The sequence below is a fragment of the Thunnus maccoyii genome, chromosome 20 (assembly GCF_910596095.1).
Source record: "Thunnus maccoyii chromosome 20, fThuMac1.1, whole genome shotgun sequence".
Classification (NCBI taxonomy): Eukaryota; Metazoa; Chordata; class Actinopteri; order Scombriformes; family Scombridae; genus Thunnus; species Thunnus maccoyii.
The window spans coordinates 13660885-13683595 of NC_056552.1; the positions used below are offsets into that span (position 1 = coordinate 13660885).

The 22711-nt window shown below is 39.0% G+C and overlaps 1 protein-coding gene across 1 annotated transcript; it reads left to right on the top strand.

Annotated features, from left to right (window-relative positions):
* The first annotated feature begins 318 nt into the window (after positions 1-318).
* Positions 319-22668, top strand: nhlrc2 (NHL repeat containing 2). The gene is made up of 12 exons (XM_042398295.1): positions 319-561; positions 3359-3511; positions 7594-7643; positions 8467-8872; positions 10085-10206; positions 10311-10440; positions 12614-12707; positions 13029-13260; positions 16716-16838; positions 17047-17256; positions 17528-17741; positions 20215-22668. The coding sequence occupies exons 1-12, from the start codon at positions 399-401 to the stop codon at positions 20475-20477; spliced, it is 2160 nt and encodes a 719-aa protein (XP_042254229.1). The 5' UTR covers positions 319-398; the 3' UTR covers positions 20478-22668.
* The last annotated feature ends 43 nt before the right edge of the window (positions 22669-22711 follow it).

Genomic DNA, 22711 nt, shown 5'->3' on the forward strand with positions numbered 1-22711 from the left:
ATCAATAAGTATTCACATGATGATCTATTCAAAAAACGTAACTAAAGTGTGAAAAAATGTAGTAATTGAATTGATTATTATTTTGTTTTATTATTATTTTTATTGTCGAAATCAGCGGTATGAATCTATGTCGGGAGTTCACCGGCTAGCAGGCTGGCTGTTCTTGCGACACTCTCGAGAGATTTGTACGCATTGTTTGTCATTGCACAAAATAATTATGTTTTATGGTGTGACAACGCTGTGGTTAATGTCTGGTTTGGTTTAGAAATAAAAAACACTTGGTTATGTTTGGGGAAAGAGAGGAGAGATCATGGCTTGTGTTCAAATGATCACTCTCGCGAGATCTTTCGCAAATCTAGGGTTACCATTGAGACACAACCCTGGTTGTTGTTAGAAACATGGCGTCTAAGTGCAGCCTCTCCACCCTGTTTCCTATCCAAAGTCAGCTGGATTGCGCCCTAGATGACGCCACAACACAGCAAGAGAAAGAAAATCTTGTCTACCAGTACTTGAGAAAACTAGACGAGAGACAGGATCTGAAGATACCCGATTTCCAGACAGGTTAGACCATCATAACTTAGCACTATATCCGGAGTTCAGTTTGCCAACTCTGCATGTCTCAACTGGACCAAACACGTCCATACATTATTAGTACTGGACATTCTGGGGTAGTTAATGAACACATGTGCTCTTTTTTTCTTTCTTGTGCTCTTTTAACATTTAATTACTTTTAGCGTTATCTAGCTATATGTGTTTCTCACAGTATTACATGCATGCTAACCACAATTTATCAACACTCTCAGAACAGCTGATGACACAATCAGAAAAGTTACAACAAATACTTATTTCGGACCATATTAAAAGCATTAAAACATACAAAAATACTCTGCTCGGAGCAATGATGTGTGTTTAATGTGGTTTTTCCAGAAAAAAACGTAATTACCACGTTCAAATCCTTAAAATGACATCTACTCCTCCTCCCTCATTAAAAATTCAAGAATCTATGAATATGCAAAATTTTCATAAGTTTTCCTGCTGGACACAAGATGTCTCGTACTTCACTGTAAAGTCCATTCTCAGTGTTTGTGCACTGGAGGCTTTAAATTTCCACATCACACTTTTATAAGTTGCATGCTGGACCAGGATTGGCGTCACAACTAGTTGTGATGTCACAGATCATGCTTGTAGGCCCACCCCTTAAAATAAGATTTTCAGTGAGCACAGAGAAACTTTTCCACTTTCAGCAGATGAAATGTGAAAACAGCCTTCTAGTGTCAAACTCTGCACATATGTCCTTCTGCACATAGAAGCTCAAACATCCAACTGAAACATATTTTTGAGTGGGAGAGGACTTCAATAAGGAACAGTGCCTTCCGTGGTGTATTTTGTTGCATTATTGTAACAACTTTGACAGTTTTGTCAGTTTCCTCTGTCCAAGTTATACTTTCATCAGTGCCCTAGTTGTTCTTTTGTAACTATGAGTATGGCATCAACAGGAAGCCACAAATCTATGTGGCTGTAAAGCAAATATGTTTTTCTCCTTGATTAATGGGCGATGCTGCACCAACATGCTCCCTACTAACACCATAATACCTCTTATAAAACAAGGTGATATATGCAAAATTTGTTTGAAATTCAACAGGGAAACACTGTCCAAGGAAACACAAGGGGAATTTTACAGGGCTGCAACTAACAATTATTTTCATTAACGATTAATTTGTTGATTAATTTATCAATTAATCAATTAGTTCTTTGGTCCATAAAATGTCAGAAAAGGGTGAAAAATGTCGATCACTGTTTCCCAGAGCCCAAGGTGACATCTTAAAATGTCTTGTTTTGTCCACAACCGAAATACATTCAGTTTACTGTCATAGAAGACTAAATAAACTGGAAAATATTCACATTTGAGAAGCTGGAATCAGAGAATTTGGAGTTTTTATTTTATTTTAACTAACTTAAAATGATTTAAAGATTATCAAAATAGTTGGTAACTAGTTGACTAATCATTGCTCTTGCTCTAGTTTGTTCATCCTATTCTTAAAGCAACACCAACAACATTATAAGAATAACAACACTAACAGCTGTCTTTTACAGCTGCTTTAATTACACCATAAAATGAATAGTATTGGCCAATAACAGAGAAATAAAATCTGTTGCTAATGCTGTTGACAGTAAGACAAAATAAAGGTAAATAAAAGATTCTGGTGTCAAATAGAAGTAATAGTTTGTTGATGGGGCCCTCGGTCGATATCAACAGGTGGAAATTTCCATAAGGTGCAACATGTAGGCAATATCCCATCACACCAGTAGATGGTGATCTACAGTAGAACATCAAACAGCAGAATAAACAGGCCTGTATGGGGACAACAACCAGGCCCTCAACCCCCCCATGAACCCTACTGTATAGCAGACACAGGTTTAAAATGTATGTTTTTCTATTTATGGAGCCGATTTGGGGTGTATAATTTCATGATTATCATTTGTTCAACATTAGGTTATCTAGTCTATCTAACAAAGGGGGGCACAACAGCAAAAAGGTGTCTTACCTTGATCACAGTATGTCTTTTGACATTTGACACGTGGTCGAAAAACAGCATACCAGTCTAGTTTGAGGCCACACTAATAAGAAACGGGTTGTGAGTTGATTTGGGTGAGCATTACCTTATTTACACATGAAACTTGAGTAAAACAACTTCACATAGTAGATGCACCTTTTTGTTAACATTCTTTTATACAGATGAAATCTTGAAACTTTGAAATCAGCAGTATTAGTATTTCTTCTTTCTCCTACTTTGTGTGTGCATGCATCGTTCGTACAGCTAGAATAAGAGGGGGACGTTGCCAAGCGCTGCAGCAGCACAAGTAAAACAAAGAGGCAGTAGAAATATTCACAATTAATAACAAGAATGTCATGTAAGAGATGTTGATGTGGAGGGGAGGGTATTATACTAAGCACTACATGCTAGATTTTGGTGCTCAGTGTGCTGTAAAATATTGACGATGTGACAAACATTATCAGACACAATCTAGAGTGCTTGTGCGGTAATCGTGGAAAAACTCATCAGCCACGATCTAGATCTTCAGAAATTCATTTATGGCATTTAATAGCTTCATAACACTTCTGAAGTTGTGAGCGTTTCCAAATCATTGATTTGATCCATCAAGTTTTCCAACTTTTTCACCGTATGACATAAATGCAGCGTCAGGACAGATAGATATACCCTTTAGGTATTTTTGTGACTACTACCATCACCCTCCTGTAGGACAGTGATGAGCACTATAAAGCGTTTGCCTACACTATGACTAAACATAATTAATAAGATGACAGCATCATTTTCCACTCTGTGATTTGCTTCAGGCTTGGAATGGCTGAACACGGAGGGGCCTCTGTCTTTGAACAAGGAGCTGGCTGGTAAAGTGGTGCTACTGGACTTCTTTACTTACTGCTGCATCAACTGCATGCACATCCTGCCTGACCTGCACCAGCTTGAGAAGAAACACTCTGTCAAAGGTATGGATTTACATTTGCTTGTAAAAGAACAGTCAGTATGTGTGTGTGTGTGTGTGTGTGTGTGTGTTGGTCTTAAAGTGGTTGAGAGATTAAATGGAAGCAGAGGGTAGCAATGCAAGTCTGAGAATCTCATATAGATAATTCAATCTACATGAAGAAATGCCTGCAGTATGTGAGGAAATTATTGATTTTACAGAGCAATAAACCTTCATCAGATAGGGAAAAAACTGTCAAAACCCATTTCCCATCACCCAACTATCCAATTTAAGCAAAAGCAAAGCATTACGATAATATGGAATAACTTGATTTGTGTTATGTTGTTACAAAGCACCTGGGAAAACACGACTATCAGATTGGTCTGAGCTATGTGGCAGAAAGGAAAACTGGAGAACCTCATGTTTGTCTTTTGTTTCTTGGGTTGTAAATATTTCTCACATGGTCATTTTTTACTGTAAAATAATTTCACCAGATAGCTGGAAAAAAATCACAGTAAAATGAAATTGTCAAGTGTAAATTTTCAGGCTTGGACCTTCTTATCAAATACACCCTGCCTGTCAGTGGATTGGCTGTATCTACAAGAGGCTGTGACAAATTGAAATGAAGTAGAGTAAAGCTGGCAGGTTGTGTTTATAATCAATCCTTATTTGCTATATAGTGCACTATATTTACTGCTCTCATATTTATGCCTGACTTTTTATGTATCGACTTTATAGTGCCCGCAAAAATTTCAACAATGGAAGAAAAAAAAAAAATGTAGCGTCCATTGTATGTACACTTCTTACTCCTAATGATGATGGTTTGTGTCTGAGTTCTCAGTTTACTGCTCACTATAGAAACCATTCAGTGTTCATTACATAGATAGTAGTGATTGACACTAAGTATCTGACTTCAAGGAAAACAAGGACTGGTTTCTGTCCAGTTCTTTGCTATAATTAGTTGGAGGCCAATGGAAAACAACAAAAAAATCTAAACTTTGCAAGATATTTTTCATTTGTTTTCTATGTAGAGTAGTTGGATTATGGACAAAAAGCTGATATTAGTGCTTGTGCTGAATTTCTTCATGTATTCCTACATCTGTAGAATTCAGGTACATCAGGCCTTCAAGAAGGCAGCAGCCTGGCAGGCCTTACTAAGGGAACAAAAGTCCATCGGCGCCTTATTGCGTATCACGCTGCGTCACAGAAACATGTGTAAGTTCACTGGGCCAGAGAAGCTGTAGTACATCAAGTTGTTGTGTTCTAAGTACATGACGGCCCTTATCTCGGCTGTGAAGAGACAGTAACTAAAAATATGTCCAAGCTGCAGTGTCATTGAGTATGGGGCCCATAATTGTACCCTGTCGTAGTTCACTGTATTGCCCTTTATATAGCCTCTCCATGTAGAGCATAATCACATCCGACCGACTCTGGCATCCTGCTGGTCCTTCAAGGGATCATCAGAGGAAGCTGTGCTGCTTGAAATTCAGTTGTGAGCCAGACAGGCCGCTGGGCACCACGAGTGCACAGAACACACACGCTGCAGTTCTACCGCACATTTATCGTACTGGCCTTATCTTTGGCAGTGCTATGGGTACATTCTGTTTGCTGCTCTGGTCAGTGAGGTGTGGGAGCCACCCTGTCCAGTCACTCCCACAGTACACCCCCAACCCCCACCCTCCCTCTACCCCCACCCACCTATCGTCACTGCAATCTGTGCTGGTACTGCTTGGCAGAGACCACGGGTGACGAAATCCGCTGCAGATTGTGTTGAGTTTGAAGGCTTGGAATTGTGTGTTTTTTACTTCTGTTGAGGCTGACTCAGTGACGGAACTGTCCAATTGAGTACGTTTTATGGAGGACAAAAAGAGTTTTGTCTGCTTTAATGTCATCTGAAGTGGTCTGTGATTTACATTAAAATTTTGACACTTTGTCTGTTTTTGTGTGAAAAAGAGCTAGTTAATGTATGCATCTTAATTATGCAAATTAACATGCTTAAAGTTGTTTTTCACAACCAACGATGGCTTCTGTTCTGTTAGTTTTACTCGGTTAATATACTGCAGTTTCAGACTGTGCCTCATTTCTTTGTAATTGCATATTTTTATTGTATTTTAACTTTTATTTCAACCAGTGTGCACCTACAGGCTTCTAGTACTATGTAGAACATTCATGAACTGCTTGTACTGTGAAAAGTTACCTGAATATGAACATGTAACAGATAAAAAATCATGTGTTTTTGATCAACGTTGTCACATACAAGCATTTCTACCATCTCCTCCTCTACCGTCCAGAGTGATTGACTCTCCGGCTGGCAGCACTGTCAGCAGCCGGCAGGACGCTCGGCGGTGTGTTTAGATTGTATTACTGAACCAATACCAGGACGCAAGCTTTTTATTTCTTTGACGTTTTCACATCACAAACGATGAACAACAGCATTGAAACACAAATCTCGCAGGTAAAACATGCAACTCATGTAGCTGTTATATCAGGTTAGTGCGGGGCAGCTGCTCTGCAGGTGCGCTTGATTTGACCGTAACCGTGGTAACTGGGCAGAGATGAGCCTCTTAAATTTGCACCCAAAATGCTGTCAAGACTTTCATTTACAATTTCCATCGCAGCCTCCGTGATCATCGACCGGGAAAGAGGCAGAAAAAAGGTGCATGCGCAGTTAAAGCACGCCAAATAACAATCACCCTGACAAAACACTCAGTGCAGAGTGAAAAAGGAGAGACATCCGCAGAGTGAAACAGATGAAACAGCAGGGGGGAGTTAACAGATAATTAGAATAGTTATAATTACAAACATCCCAAGATATGAGTGGAAAGTATTGTTCTTGCAACTGCATTTATAACCTTTTTTTTTTTTTGACTCAAACGTTGCTTAACCATGTCATGTGATATGATACTTCAGTGCACTTTACCAGCAAAAATTACTGGGACCACTTCAGAAAATTGCAGATGAACATTTACTATCCAGGAATTCACATTATAGACACTACAACTGACTATCCATGTAACAAACTGGCCACAATTTCATATTCCATATACTAGGTTTTTGACCTATGAGTCTATATGGGTGGGCTGGTGTTAAAGGGTTAACAACTACACATAATTTAATCTAAACGGAGGTTAAAAATATTTAAAAATGTAACATATTGATGATAACATGCCTTGGAAATCCCTTTATCAACTGTCACGCTGGATTCCATGTGAATGAAGTATTCTTAGAATAACGAGGTAGTTTTGACATTCCTGTCACTCCATCTGGCTTTGTTTACTTACAGTATTGTCGAGCTTTTCATGCAAGAAATCACATGAGTACAAAAGTGACTGTGTTTCAATAGAGAGTCCCGTACTGGAAACACTGACTAGGGAAACAGGATGGAAACTTATCAAGATATCTGCTATGTTGGGCTGCTTAGCACCACAAAAGGGTCTGTTCAGCAGAGCATGCGGATCAACAACGTGTATTTTCCACAGTTTTTAGGCCATCCAGTTGCATAACCTTGTTGAAAATTACAAATTATAACCAACTGCTCTCATTGTCTGCACAATAAGTGTAGTGTTAGGGATGCTCATGTACTCTCTTTGATGACTACTAAGACATGACTGAGGCACTAAAACATTTCTGAGAACATCACTAAACTTCATGTTGTATTATGCTTGTGAGTCACAGACCTGATACCAAAGCAAGAAGGTTTTCAGTTGAAAATCACATTTGTTTCCCTTCTGCTTCTTTTACCAAATCCTCTCCGACATCCGTGTTAGTGTGTGTAATGTTTGTGAACTCGTTATTGATTGAGATTATGCAACTTGTTGATACAGTGGTTTGGAGAAAAGACTTAAAAGGGGATCTTCGTGAGATCACATTGATGGACATGAGTTTAAGCCATTTGTGTCTTTTAATTACTATCACACGCTCACTTATGGGTTAGTGGAATAAATAGCAATAAATAATAAAGCAGAAATATAATTCAGTCATCATAGTACCAAACTAACAGGCATTTTTTTTCTTCTTATTTGAGGGAGCAAAAAGCAAAAACATGCCCTGAAAATGTATTTTAATATATTTCTTTGACTCTCTATGTTTTGAATCTCTCTCTCTCAGACGGACTGGTTATTATTGGTGTGCATTCTGCGAAATTCCCCAATGAAAAGGTAAGTGTTTTCATCATCATTCGGTGCAGTCATCATCACATCACATCACTGTCGAATTTCCATAGAGCCAACGCTGTTACATATTGATTATGATGCAGTCTTTTGTCAATATGAACCACTCTCTTACCCAAAGTGAGAAGTCAAAGAGCCAAAGCACTAATCTGTAACGTTACACCAGAACACCAGCGTGACAATCTGATTTTTGGCAGCTCAGATAATATTTGTTATGTCTAAAATGATTTTTGTTATCAGTTTAAAACCTGTGCTCCGATCTTTAGAAAACCCTCATAATACTGTCAGTCTCCCTTTTCTCTCCTTTCTGTTTCATTGTTTATGAAGCCAGTGTGGCTTAATACGCCATGGCAGACTAATTTCCATTCTCCTATTGCTGTCTTTGGGGGGGAAAGCATGCTTGATATGCAAAGTTATGTCCCATACTTGTTGACTGATTTATTTTTTTTTATGGTGTTTGGGCACATTTCCAGCTAAGATCAGGTTATCTGCTGTAAAATAGAGGTCATTTGGAAAATTCTTGGCTCATTAGTTACATAAGCCTTTGTGTCTCGGTAAAATGATTGCAGATTATATTCTGTGCAGCTCTATCTTTGGGTCAGAGTTTTTCATGTCCACAAATAGTATTTGCATTAGAGAAGGAAGTGATTTCCCTAATTTTATGACGGATTTTCATAATTCTTTCATACGCTGTTCATTTAACTCAGATGCATTTATGGTATCGCAAACCGCCTTCATCAGGAAAAATACAAATAAAAAATCCAGTCACATCATTACTCACTGGTCTATATTTGTCACCAACTCTTCACAGGTCCTTGACAACGTTCGCAGCGCCGTGCTTCGCTATGACATCTGCCACCCGGTGGTGAACGACAGCGAGGCGCGTCTCTGGCATGAACTGGAGGTGTCCTGCTGGCCCACGCTCGTCCTTCTGGGCCCACATGGAAACCTGCTGTTCTCCCTGGTGGGCGAAGGCCACCGTGACAGGCTGATGCTTTTCACTGACTGCGCCCTCCGTCACTACGGGGAGCAGGGCCTGATGAAGACACACACAGTAGGCATCAAGCTGTACCGAGACTCCCTGCCACCCAGCATCCTGTCCTTCCCTGGGAAGGTGGCTGCAGATAACAGTAACAAGAGACTGGTCATAGCTGATACTGGGCATCACCGAATCCTGGTGGTGTCCTCTACTGGGCAGCTGTTACACGTCGTAGGAGGTAAGAAGAGGAATACATAGTTTAGTTAAAGTGATTTTTTTATTATATTTTTGTGTGCCAACCTCACTTCCACTCTGTGACATTTAAAAGAAAGGACATACAGTACCAGTCAAACATTTGGACACACTTTCTCAAGGGAACGGCACTGTATTTTGTGTTATAATATGTGCTAATTTAAATGGATTATGGATCAAATAAAAAAATGTTTTTCTTTGGTGTAATAATCTGTGAGAATCTTACAATATTTAAAAAATATTGATATTTTTAGATAAGTTGCATGCCTCAAAAACCCTCAGAGGAGCCACATGGTAGTCTATGCTGTCCCCAGACCAACAGAGAGGTTGGCAGCAGCAGGGATTTGTACACAGTGGGAACTGGCACTGACCTAAGTGTGGACAAAATGAGGGGGGGGGGGGAAGCAGGATTTGTTTTATTTTTGTAGGTTGACCTCATCCCATGGCACACATACTATATAAGTAATTAAAACATTTATGTTTGTTTAAGAATTTCAAAACATCAAGCAGATCTTAAAATGGCATTTTTTTTTTATAAGAAATTGATTATTTTTTCTGTCTGTATTGACAAACAGTGAGCAGCATTTAACTCCTGGAACAGATCAAATGTCTGATATCCAGCATACAGTATAAGATCATAAGATGACATAGTCTACTGTCATACAATTAAATAATCAATCCACTTACAGAAATGAAAGTGCACCAGCTGTAAGCCTGTATGTAACCATGGTATTAGTAATCATAAAATCATCCGTTACATCTTTTTTTGCTTTTTTTGAATGAAGGATAAATACTTTTTAAGATAGAGTATGTGATGTACAGTTACAACTGCCTTAGTAACTTTTCAATGTCAAAAAATTCACTTCATTAGGCAATTTACCACAAGCGCTTAGTGTCAGTATTTTGGATATGCTTCACAAAATCATCGATAAATATCTGAACATGCTGAATATGGATGTACACATATTTCCCTGCAAAGCTCTAATCTGACAGCTCAGTAGACTTGATGATCTACTAGAATCATAGTCAATTTATTTGTCATGTAAACCTCCTTAAAAACCAGCCAACCAATAAGCTTTGATGCATTCACTTATGGAAAAAAAAGATGAATTTCTGGAGTTAATACAACCTACAAGTTATATATCGTGATGCGTGCTGTACCTTTATAATATTAATGGGACTCTCACTGCTTTCACAGGGCCTAAAAGTGGGAGACAAGATGGCGACCTGTCCGAAGCTTCCTTTAACTCCCCTCAGGGAGTGGCCATTAAAGGGGACACGGTGTACGTGGCTGACACAGAAAACCATCTGATCCGAAAGGTAGTACACTGTCTCTTTTAAAATGAACACATTTTTGTAGTTAAACTTCATCTCTCTGTGTCTGTCTTTACATTCTCACCTGTATGTTTGTGTCTATTTGTCAGATTGACCTGTCAGAGGGACGAGTCAGCACTCTCGCTGGAGTAGGTGCTCAAGGCACGGACAAAGAAGGTGGCGCCATGGGACCTCAACAGCCAATCAGCTCTCCTTGGGATGTGACACTTGGCTCTGCTGGTGAGTCTTGCGGCGTGGTCCGACAGGGATTTGAAGGTCGACATTTACATCACTTTATTGTATTTAACATCACTGTCCTTGCTGGCAGAATCCCTGCTAATCTGCAGTTTTGTATTCTTTCCACATTGCAGCTATTAAAATGAGAATACAAACAATGAATAATTCCCGAGAGAGAGGTCAGTGCCATCCTTCTCTCAGGCATAGTCTCGCTGTTTTGCAGGTCAGAGTTCAGTCAGATTGAACTGCACAACAAGAAATTACTGTTTTTTTTTTACCTCAGTCCCCTTCTTCTCTGAAAAGACTGGGGTGTCAACTCTGGTGTGATCATTTTCATTCTACTGAAGCAGTTTGAGGATAAAAAACAACAATAATAAGTGAAAACTAAGCAAGTCAAACTTCCTGACAAGGTCTTTTATATTCTCACAAAGTAATCTCCACTTAAAAGTCAAAGCTCAATCCATCGTGACGATTTACTTTATTATTTAGCCACAGGCGTTCAGAGTTCTTCTATTATTAATCTTTCTGTGCCTCACGGTGCCTTTTTTTTTATCAAAGTAGAAAGCTTTTTTAAACTCATCTTTTAAATCTTTCAGACGTTTTATCACCCGATATTACTGTATGGCCTTGTTATCTGTGGACGTTTTAGTCAGGAAAGATTTGTTATCATACATTAAGGTGCATCACATGCAGAGCTCAGACAATAAGGAGGATTTTGTGGTTGAGCACACTCACAGACAGTCTTTAACGGGTCTTGTTTGTTCTTGTTTATTTTTTTACTCTCCAGTTAGGGATGATAGTATATAAAAATACAAGTTTAATGCAAGTTAATGATGTAATATACCAGCTTAATTGTGTTTTTGGCCTTGAACTTTCCATGTATTTCTTTGTGTTTCGCACTTCAGAAGACTAATACAAGCCCTTATCATTGAATTATGTATTTGTTTGAAGATGCAATTTTACAGATTCAAGACTTTATTAATGTTCAACACCTTAATTTTTTCCATTTCACAATTTCAGAATGATAAAAGATTGTAAACAAAGACTTAATTTAAACTATTATGTCATGGTCATCTGTTTTTCTTTGTCATCTCTTTTGCTGTTAGTTGTTTACTATTAGGCTTGTAAGACCCAACAGGTATAGATTTAGTAAAACTTCAGCATGTGTTGGACTGAAAAGATGAAAGTTTGCACCTTTACAACATTGTTCACTCTCCCTACAGCCAGTACTGTACTCATCAGCAGCTGGTTTACATTTCAGAACGGGTCGTAGTCAATCATAGTGAATTTAAAGTATCGATTATACACATTTTGTGGGCCGTTAATGCCATTATTTGGCCATTGCACCCAGCCTGGAAGCTAGAGGTAATCAATCTTCGTCAGAGATTCTGCACAGATTAATGGATGACACAACCTGCTGCTTTGAAACATCACCACATGGTCTTAGGATGTGCTATCAGACCTTTAACTCCACTAACATTGTCCTCTGAGAGTACATCCAAACACTCATTGCATATTCATGTTTTATTCACCATGGTGCATGAATAATTTAACTGTCCAAATCAAGAAGACCCTGCACCTTTTGAACTGTAAAGTATTACAGGTGACACTGATGTACTGAGTCAGGTGCTGGAGTTGTCAAACGTTCCTGACAGTCCACCAGATGTGATCAAGAAGTGCTGAGCTCTGCGCCGCATTAAAAATACAACTGAGATACTGTACGTCTGTAAGGGTTGCGTATGCATCATGATGACAGGCTCGTCTCTGCCGGGTGCATCTGAAGTGGCACATGGCCTTTGTCAGACAGGCTGCCTTCACTTAAACCGGCGGCATAGCAGCATTTCTCACTCACAAAAACCACTTTGCTTTCACCAAACAATCAATGCAAAGTGACATGCTTTCAGATCTAAACAGATATCTACTTGTAATAATATAAAAATAATGATTATATTCATTTTGCTGTTATAAAAATATCATAATTTATTTTTTCAGTGCTGAGTAAACTTTCCAAGCAACTGAAATTGCTTTTTTCCCCTTCAGGATAAATATTAACAAAACTTCTGGATGATATTGAGGGTGACTGGTAGGCAGCCAAAAGTGACACAAGTTTCCTGGTTCTAAACTCAAAGCATGTTTTTCGTGTGTGTATGTGTGTGTGTTGCATTTGCATGTGTAGGTGGTGTTGAAGAGAACGTGCTGTGGATAGCCATGGCAGGGACCCACCAGATCTGGGGTTTGTTCCTAGCAGATGGGAAATTGCCCAAAGGAAGGTGAGAGACTGGTACACCAACATGGCCACTTGCCAAACTTCAAAGCCACTAATAACTCTTCTCTACGAATATAAGCACATGGTCTTAATGTTATTTATATAGCAAAGAGCATATATCAGAAATATGAAATATCACAGGAATTCCCCAAAAGAGACGGTGCAGCAATATGTCGACGTTAACCACAAATACAGATTTCCAATCTAGGGGAACTCCATCGTGATTATCTAACTAAGATAACAAACATATTCACTGTTTTATTTTATCTTCACATATTGAGCAATGCATTTCCGTGTCATATTTTCTATTTTGCTACGTAAACAGCGAGTCCAAGGCTGGGACGTGCATTCGATGGGCAGGCAGCGGCAATGAGGAGAACCGAAACAATGCCTACCCACACAAAGCAGGCTTCGCTCAGCCTTCAGGCCTGGCCTTGGCCCCGGAGGAGCCCTGGAGCTGCCTGTATGTGGCCGACAGTGAAAGCAGCACCATCCGCACGCTGGCACTGAAGGACGGAGCCGTCAAGTTGCTGGTCGGGGGAGAGAGGGACCCACTGGTGGGTGTACAACAGTTGATGGATGGATGGTGGATGAATTTATAACTGGAATTACTCATTTTTCAGAAATAATTTACTGCTTTTTTTTATCTCTTCTAACAGATTCATTTTAGTTTATTTCTTTACATCATGATGATGAAGTGGTTTATAACATTTACAAGAAGAAGAAAGTAATAGTAAAAGTGAATCACTCATGGCTATACTTAAGTTTCCCTCATTGGTTGATTTAAGGCCCACAAATTCTCTCATGCCTAGTAGTTGAGGGCAATTTTTGTAAGATTAATTTTGTTTTTACTGTCATTTTTAGTGTTACTGTAGAAGAAGAATTCCTTATCTAATAACATTAAAGACATGATCAAAGTCTGGTTGGGAAAAGTGAACAAAGCACCACCACTGAGGTGCCCTTGAGCAAGGCCCCTTAAGCCCAACTTGTACCGGGCAGCTTCCAGGTGTGAATGTGTTCCTGCAAAAGAGAAGCTTCTTCTCAGTGAAACTTCCCTAAAGGTAAAAAAAAAACAAACAATGCACTGAACAGCAGCTTGGAGAGAAGGTAGAGAAAATCAAAAGGGAGATTTGTTCATGCAGTCCATTCCCAAAATTCCTTATGCATTATCTTCAATGACAATCTGTTCTGTACCAGGCTCTGCCACCATTCATCAACAGCAAACACATGCTATAAAAACCTGGACATTAATCTACCACATTTCCAGCCATGGAAATCACTTGGACAATTATGAAGAAAAATGTTGCGCAAAACTTTGGATAACTCTTGGGAAATCACAAGGTTTTCAGGGCTGTGTTTCTATAGATAGAAAATATTGATTTAAAAAAAGCCATAAATAAACACAGTGTCTCTTGTTTGTTGCTGAGCCCGAAAAACAATTTTGGTAGCTCTTTCATGTCCTCAAAGCCTTTCTGCTGTAGTTATTTCCCTACCACACTAGTGTATTTTTGGAAAGTCCCAAGAGCTCCAAAGCTCATAGTCACCCATGAGAATGGAGAGTAATTAAATGGAGAGTCATATACAGTTTATGCAACATGGCTGTGAGCCAGCAAAAATCATTAATATATAGTTTAATGTCTATAGACCTAGAACTTATTTAATGACAATGAATCATAAAACCCCTAATAGGATTAAAGCTGTTACAACTAAATGCAGGTCTGAGGTGGTGTTCATATGTTTACACTGTAACTAGCACTACATTTGCATCTGCATATGTCTGGTCATTGCTGTAACAATTTCCACCTTCTTGAATATTGGTCTCATACTGAGTCTTTTTTATTTTTTTAAAGTAATCTTCCTTCTGAAATCATAATGTAAAGTCCTCTATTCATTACAGCCTCTCCATTGATTTCCAGTTGTCTGAAATGCTTGAGAAGAGTATAAAATTTGATTAATTATAAACTGCTGGAAGGTAATTTGCAAAGACCAGGAATCATTTGTACTTGTAAAGACAGTTAAGCTCTGTCCACATTACAGTTTTAGCCACATTAGTGGTTCCATGGATGGCAATGTTGGACTGTCAGATTGTATGTTGGTTGGATGGTCCATCACTTTGGCCCTGACTGAAATATCTCAACAATTACTGTGGATGGATTGCCATGAAATTTAGTTCAGACATTCATGGTCCCAAGAGAGTCAACCCTACTAGTTTTCCTCTAGTGCCACCATGGGATTAGCATTTCTGGTTTTTAGTGAAATGTCTTGACAACTATTGGATGGATTGTGATGAAATTTGGTATAGACTTCGGTGACCTCCTGATTTTTCATCTAGTGCCACCAGCAGATCAAATTTTCACTTATCCACTGAAATATCTCAACATCTACTGGATGGATTAGCACACATTTTGTACAGACATTTATGGTTCCCAGACGATTAATCCTATGGTCTTAAGGTGAACCCCTGACTTTACCTCTAGCGCCATCAGCAGATTCAGATTTGTGGTTTTCAGTGAAACGTCTCAACAACTTTTGAACGGACTGTCATGACATTTTGTAGACAGACATTCACGCCCCATCAGAATGAATTGCAATAGATAGTGATCCCCTGACTTCTAATCTGTTGCCATCATCAGGTCCAAATTTTAATTTGTCCAATATTTGGCTTTATGACCAAATACATGCAAAACTAATGACATTCCCATCAACCTCAGCTGGACGTTGTGTTTGGTGCCAATTAGCAAATATGAGCACTCTTAACATGCTAGGCTAAGATGGTGAACATGGTAAACAATATACCCGCTAAACATCAGCATTTACGCATTGTCATTGTTAGCATGTTAATGTTAGCATTTAGCTTATAGCACCACTGTACTCACAGTGCTGCTAGCATGGCTGTCAAATCTTTATCGCAAAAAAATCAGGGTTTTTTTGCGATAAAGCCTTTAAAATACATATTTTAACCAATTGAAAAACTGAAAGGCAACAGGTCAGGAACAGTAGGTATCTTTGTAGAGGCAGTGTGTGATATGTTTCAGGACTCCCACCAAATACATTCTTCTGCCTTGATAGTTTAAGCATTTCTGCTAATAAATGCGTCACAATCAGAGACTCGGGGTCGTACTCCTGCAGTGAAGGTGAACATTTGAGCACAAGTAAACCCTCAGGGATTCACTTTCAGCTGCTGTTGTCAAGTGAACTCTGCAGCTGTGGTGAGTTATTGAGCCATAGAGAATCATGAGACTGTTTATAAGATTGTTATCTTGTCTGTTTTTTTTTTTTGTTGTTGTTGTCTATTGAGCTGAATGATACAGAGTGAAAAGCTATTTATTTCTCACAAATTGGTATCCATTTCAGTCCATGTTGGCCTAAATCAATTTGTAGCTCTAAAAATAATTTTTAAATCTATTCACTAAATTTGCTTTTGTCACTTTTGGAAAAAACATTTAGAGTTGTTGTTTTTAAAAGTTTTGAAAAATTTGTCTCACATAATTAGAATGTGTTCCACTATGTAATATTTCATTGACATTTATCATTAATGATATTATACTTTTCATAAAAACTTCTTGAGAATGACTCATCCAGCTATTTTTGCCACAGCTGCTCTGTGATTCAGTGACTGATGCGCATTAAAGACATTGTCATATTTCTGGTGTTTCATACAAACGTGGAATATTAATTCTTGTGTTCTGGTTCTCGTATGAATTATTCAGAAACGCCTAAAATAATGAACCCCAATGTTGCTTTCATGTTTTTATTTCAAGTTTTCCGCTGATGGAAACTGGTCCTTTACAATATGTGTGAACCGCATCAGTTACTGTTTTCAGAAGAAAGTCATCTAACTTGATGGATAAAGAGCCTCTTTTCTTCTCAGTCCAAAAAATGAACATGGTTTCAGTGTTGTTAGAGGTGGTTGGATGGGACCTTAAACAAAAGGGTCACAAGTTACAGTTTTGGCCTTTTTATATCTCCAATTGATCTGCTCTGAACATTTTGTCTTTTTTTTTTGAACCAGAACCTCTTTGCTTTCGGGGACGTGGACGGGAAGGGGGTGGATGCCAAGCTACAGCATCCTCTCGGTGTTGCCTGGGCTCCCGAACAAAGCCTGCTCTATGTGGCCGACTCGTACAACCACAAGGTAATGGTTGCATGTCACAAGGCTGTGGTTCAAAGCTGTAGTGATGCCTTTGTCGTCATAATGGGTTCCTTTAGATTGATGAGTGGATACACAAAGCTTTTATCTCCTTTTGATCTAATAGGAGAAGGATCTAACAGGAGTACAGCAGTTTATGATTTTTCTGATTTTTTGTTTTGTTTTGTTCTTTGTATTGTTTGATTGTGTTCAGATCAAGGTGGTGGATCCAAAGACAAAGCAGTGTAACACACTGGCAGGGACGGGAGAGGCTGCAGATACTCTGGGCCCTGAATTCAACAAATCCTGCTTCAATGAACCCGGAGGAATCTGTGTCGGTGCCGGCGGAAAGCTCCTCTATGTGGCTGATACCAACAACCACCGAGTTAAAGTGCTCGACCTGGGCTCCAAGACTGTCTCACTGGTCAGACCTGTGTGTGTGTGTGTGTGTGTGTGTGTGTGTGTGTGTGTGTGTGTGTGAAAGAGAGAGACAGTGAGAGTGAGAAACGCTCCACTTCCAACCTTGAGAAAGCACTTTACATTTTGTACATGTACCTTTAATTAGTCTATTATAAAAGCTTTTGTACTAGAAATGGATGAAAGGATACAAGGAAAAGACATTTTAAGCAACAGTAGCTTCCCCTTCACTCCTTACTGCTCTTTAATCCAGACTCCCAAATCTCTCTTCTCTCCAGTTCCCCATTTCCACGGACTGCACAGACTCAGTACCCACAAAGCCTTCAGGTCCTGCCAAAGCCCCCACGTTGCCTAAATCGGCTGCCAGGAAAGAAATGCCACCAGTGGCAGTGTCTGCAGGCCAGACTCTGGCCATGTCACTCACGCTGTCGCTTCCAGAAGGAACCAAACTCACTGATGAGGCCCCAAGCTGCTGGGCTCTCTCAGCTGAGGGTGAGAGAAAGTTCAATCATTGTTACAAAAATATTTTATGCAGATTTATCCTGTAAGCACTAATTTGACTTCATACCCATGAAAGGCATGTTGAAAGAATATCGGGTAATAATTTTCTCAAAAGATCGTATGCTCATTACATCATAACTTGACAAATATCAGCTGGAAAATGTTGATTTCCTTCCCGAGGTGAACTTTGGAGAAGCAGAGGGATTTAAGTGAGAGGACAGGTAGGAAGTTACAGTGAAAACAAACAAATCCTATTTCCACGCTTCAGGAGTTGGCTGCTTTAGTGAAAGTGCATGTGTTCTGTTTCCAGCTGCCAAAACTCAAGACAGGGGTCTGCTGGGAAAGAACTAGTTTGAACAACGTGATGTCTGACCACATCAGAAGGCTTAAGTGTTTATAGCCATTCCAAATGGCCACACCTGAGGACGGGGTGAAAAGCAGTCTGTCTCAGAGAGGTGCAAGGCGATAATCGTTTAAATGCGAGGATAACGGTGTATACATTCAGGAAATCTTTACTGGAGAGCGTTCATAGTGCTGAACTTGGCTGTAAACATTAAAAGTGACAGAAATAGTTGTGTAAGAAATGAGAGTTTAAGAGAAATCTTCAAACCCGGCTTACTTTGTCACCTGCACACATCCAGCTGGTCGCTGCGTGAAGTGAGAGTCTGCATATCAGATTGTCTGTTTCTGAAAGTTACAGAAATTGTCGGACTCAGTCCCTTAAATTCCAGTGTTCTGAAGATGTGCAGGAGGATGCCATTCGACTGTTTCATTTCATGAATCTATTTACAAGGACAATGTACATTATTCAACATTTCTGACTCATTTTCAGGCCTTTAGCGAGCTGTCCTGAAACCATTGAAGTGATGGGTTGAAATTACGGACAGATGACAACAAGACACCATAAAGACAGCAATAGCAACAAAATAAGCATTCTAACGCACGCACACAAGCCATGCAGAGCAACAGGAAACAGCAAAACATTACTACAATACAGCAACAATATCCACTTTTTGGTACATGTAGCTATACAAGCAACACCAAGCAATAAAAGACAATGAAGCAATACTGATTATAACTGTGGAGCAGCAATAACCAATGACACATATATAAAATATGATGATAAAAGTGTACTGTACTTGGGTTGCAGTATAATAGTGCCTTCATGCTGAGCAAAGCATGATATCATGAAAATCATATTTAGGATATACCAGCTGTTGATAAGTTGTTTTTTTTTTCTGAAATCAATGGCAAGCTTTGCAGAAGTTATCTTTCACCCATCAAGGTAGCCAGAATGTTCTCTACATTCATAATGACCCTGTTACAAATGCAAACCTCTCAACCTCTCCTACCATGCTATATTTTGGTTTGTGATGGAAGTGAATGATGCTTAACCATCATGTTGTTGCACATGTTGCCCGCGTTGTTCTCTCTCTACGGGCCCACGCTTGGGATTTATAGTTCTCAGCTGAGGGATGGAGGACTACTTAGATCAGTCAGGGACCCTTTTAAAGGCACCAGTTCGGTAATATATGGCCTGTATTTAATACAAGATTTCTTTACAATGCAGAAAGCTTCATTCAGTGTTACACAGTATCACAGTAGTCTGTCCCTAAGGTGGAGTGTGAAGAGATTGGAGATGATTTGCCAGTGACGGTTGATGGTCTGTTCATTAGGTTTGGAGCAAAAGTGTTTCCATCATTCTGAGCGATGCAGCATGCAGTCAGCGATATCAGTGAGCTATTTTTAGAACATTTTGATAAGAGGACATGCCTTGGTTCACATAATTAGCTACCAGGCTATGTTACGTGATCCACCACTGTCCGATTAAACCCAGTCTAGACTTAAGCTGATCAGATCAGCGTAGAGGCAGGAATTTTAATGGATCAAGTTAGAAGTGCATGCCAGATTTAAATTGTTTTTAGTGGCTTTTTAGAAATGGCTTCCCTGGGACCTCATGTTAGGCATCGGCTTCATTAATCACCGCTGGCATGGAACTGACGGTCTCGCTGGTTTAATATTTTCTCACAGCTGAAGTTCCAGCCTTTTCTTTTTCGACTTTCATTTATCTTTCACCGCTCCCATCTCTTAAGACGTGTATTTGTTTCTAAAAATATCCTCAGTGATTCAGAGAAATTCATGTCCTCACCTCACTTTATCTGATTCAATGAGGTTATTTGGGTTTGGGATATTTTAGAGGACTCCATTTAGCTATGATGTGTAACAATCTAGTCCACTGGGTGCACCATGCCACGCTCGACAGTAAATGTAGATATCAGACAGACATTATCATACAGACTCTGAATCAGAATATGGCATGTTGTGACTGGTGCTTTTTGTGAATCACCAGACTGCAAGAGCATGTTTTTTTAGCTTAGCTTTGTTAGTCAGATCATATCAGACTAGATTTTGTCCCTTTTGACATTGTTAACACTACACAACTCTGCTTCCTGTTTTTCCACAGGTAACGAGTGGCTGCTAGACAGTCAGGTAGTTACTGGTGACATCGTGGATGTGTCGAAGCCGCTCCGCATCTCAACCAAACTCCCTGCAGCTATTAAGGACTCAAACAACCTCCCGTGCCTCACTTTGAGCGTGTGGGTGTACTACTGTATGGAAGCAGGGAAAGCCTGTATGATGAAAGCGGCCTCCTTCAGCCAGCCTCTTCAAATAAGTACCAGTCCCAGAGAGAAAGAGGTCGCTGTAGCGTTGTCTCACGCCTTCTAAAAAAAACCCCTCTCTGTATTAGTCACAAGAGTCACAGAAATCAACACTTTCTTCAGCTCTGACACATCGGTTTTACTTCAGGCTCAGCTAATTCCAACTCCTGTCATGTGCACAGCTCTGGAAGAAGAAAACATAGATTGTTTCTGACAGAGCTGTCACTTTTGACAAAAATGCAATTCTTACAAACCTGATTTTCAGGGGAATTTCATTTCAAAAGGCGCTCTACGAAAAAGTGCACATCAGAGCTGCAATGTCATTGACCTAGTGTGACAGTTATTAGTAAGAATGCAAACAGCAACATCCCCTGGCACACTGCAAACACAACTGCAAAAATGTATCTATATAACAGTATATTTATGCAAAAAAATGTTATAAGGACATGCTGCACTGACTAACTGTGTGTTTTATGAAAAACCTCATAAAAAAAAAACTTGATTACAAACTAAAAATGAAAACAACTCTGTAGACTTAATGAGGATCTAAGAAATTATGGTAATCTAATTGGCAGGTGGTGATGATGGTGTCAGTGATGAAAAGAGGAACAAGCAGATTTTCTGTCATTTAATGATGTTGTGGACGATTTCAAATACTTTCAAATATATAAATATATAAAAACCGAAGCCTCTGATTAGCTTCACATTTTCACCTGAACCACCAGATGGATGTGAATTTCAAAGACTATTTACACTATAGTTTTTTTTTTCCAACAACAAATAATTATTGAAAGATTTCTGCTTTTCAAAAATTAGCAGAAGCCTTCTGTTTATGTTTGAAACCATTTTTCACCTAAATTAAATTTCCTTTAATCCCAGGAGTAATTACATAGTAGGAATTTTTTTTAAAAAGGGGGAAGTTTAATGATGCTGATATGACTTAAAGAAAGTACATTTTATTCTGCTTCTGCTTGCACAAGCATTGCTTATGAATGCTAATATCGAGTTACTGCCAGTTTCTCAAACATATGATATTGAAAATCCGTCTCAAACTTTATCTTTAATCTCAGTCCAGGGATAAGTAGAAAGTGAGGAAATTACATGAAACTTGAGTCCTTATACCATGGTCTATGCAGATACTCACATTTTTGTTATCATTAATATATTTATATATATATATAAGAGTCTTACGTCAGAGTATTTCATTCACATCTTCACTGTTTTTTTGAATAATATATGTCCATGTATATGTGTGGGGTTGTTTAGTTTATACGCAGCTTCAGCGGTGCCTTCAGGTGCACTAATCAAGCTTACATAAATATTTATCTACATACAGTATGTGTTACCACAGACCAAGTAGTCTTAAGTTGTTTACAAAGTTCACAGTCTCTGTATGACTGATTACACTTTTGATTATGATTACATGATACAATGAGCCCTTTTGAACCATAAAATATGGCTGTTATCTAAATAATGAATAAAGTGCCTGTTTTCAATAAGGGTGAAGCAACCTCTTGCCCTGATAACTGAACTGATGACACCGACTGACTGCTGCTCGCTCCGCACACTGTGTGTTACTGTATTAAAAAGACAAAGTCTTTAATGTTTCCCGTTATTAAAGTCTCTCTATCAAGCATTTATAGACTTCATCTTCAACTCCACAAAGGGAACATAATGTAAAAGAGATGCTCTGATAATGAGTTGCTGTAATATGTTGTCTGTTTTCTTGTGTATTATTGTGTGATAATGTGGAAGTCATTTTCCTTGATTGGTTTTCAAAGTTATGAGTTGTTGTCAGAAATGGGCCTGAGAGTATTTTGATTATCATTGCTGTCATGTCTCATAACGTAATTGTCCTGTTTTTTTTTATTCGGTTTCACTTGGCCCAAGTGCCTTGCAAAGGGGTTGTTATAGATGGTGTGAACCTGTGACACTTTAACTGTATCAAAAGCAATAAGAATATGTTTCTGTAATGTTTTATTCCCACGTTATTTATTTCAAATGAACTGCAAAAGTTTTGCAAGTGTGTTTTCTTAGCTCTGTTATCCCTCTGGCATGTTTTAAATGAGCAGTAATGAGCTTGAGCGATTGCTGTTGGCCATTAAGTCCCAGATTTTGTTTTCCAGTTCTCACTTGATTTCTTCTCACTCTGCCACCTTTTCAGGCACATCTTGGCATGCTTTTGTCTTCAGGGGTACCTTGTTAATACTTTAAGATGCCATAGAGCTAGGGAAAACTTAATAAAACATTTTTATTTAGTCTGCTTTGTATGTGTGTGTGTTGAAAGGTAGGTTTCCTACA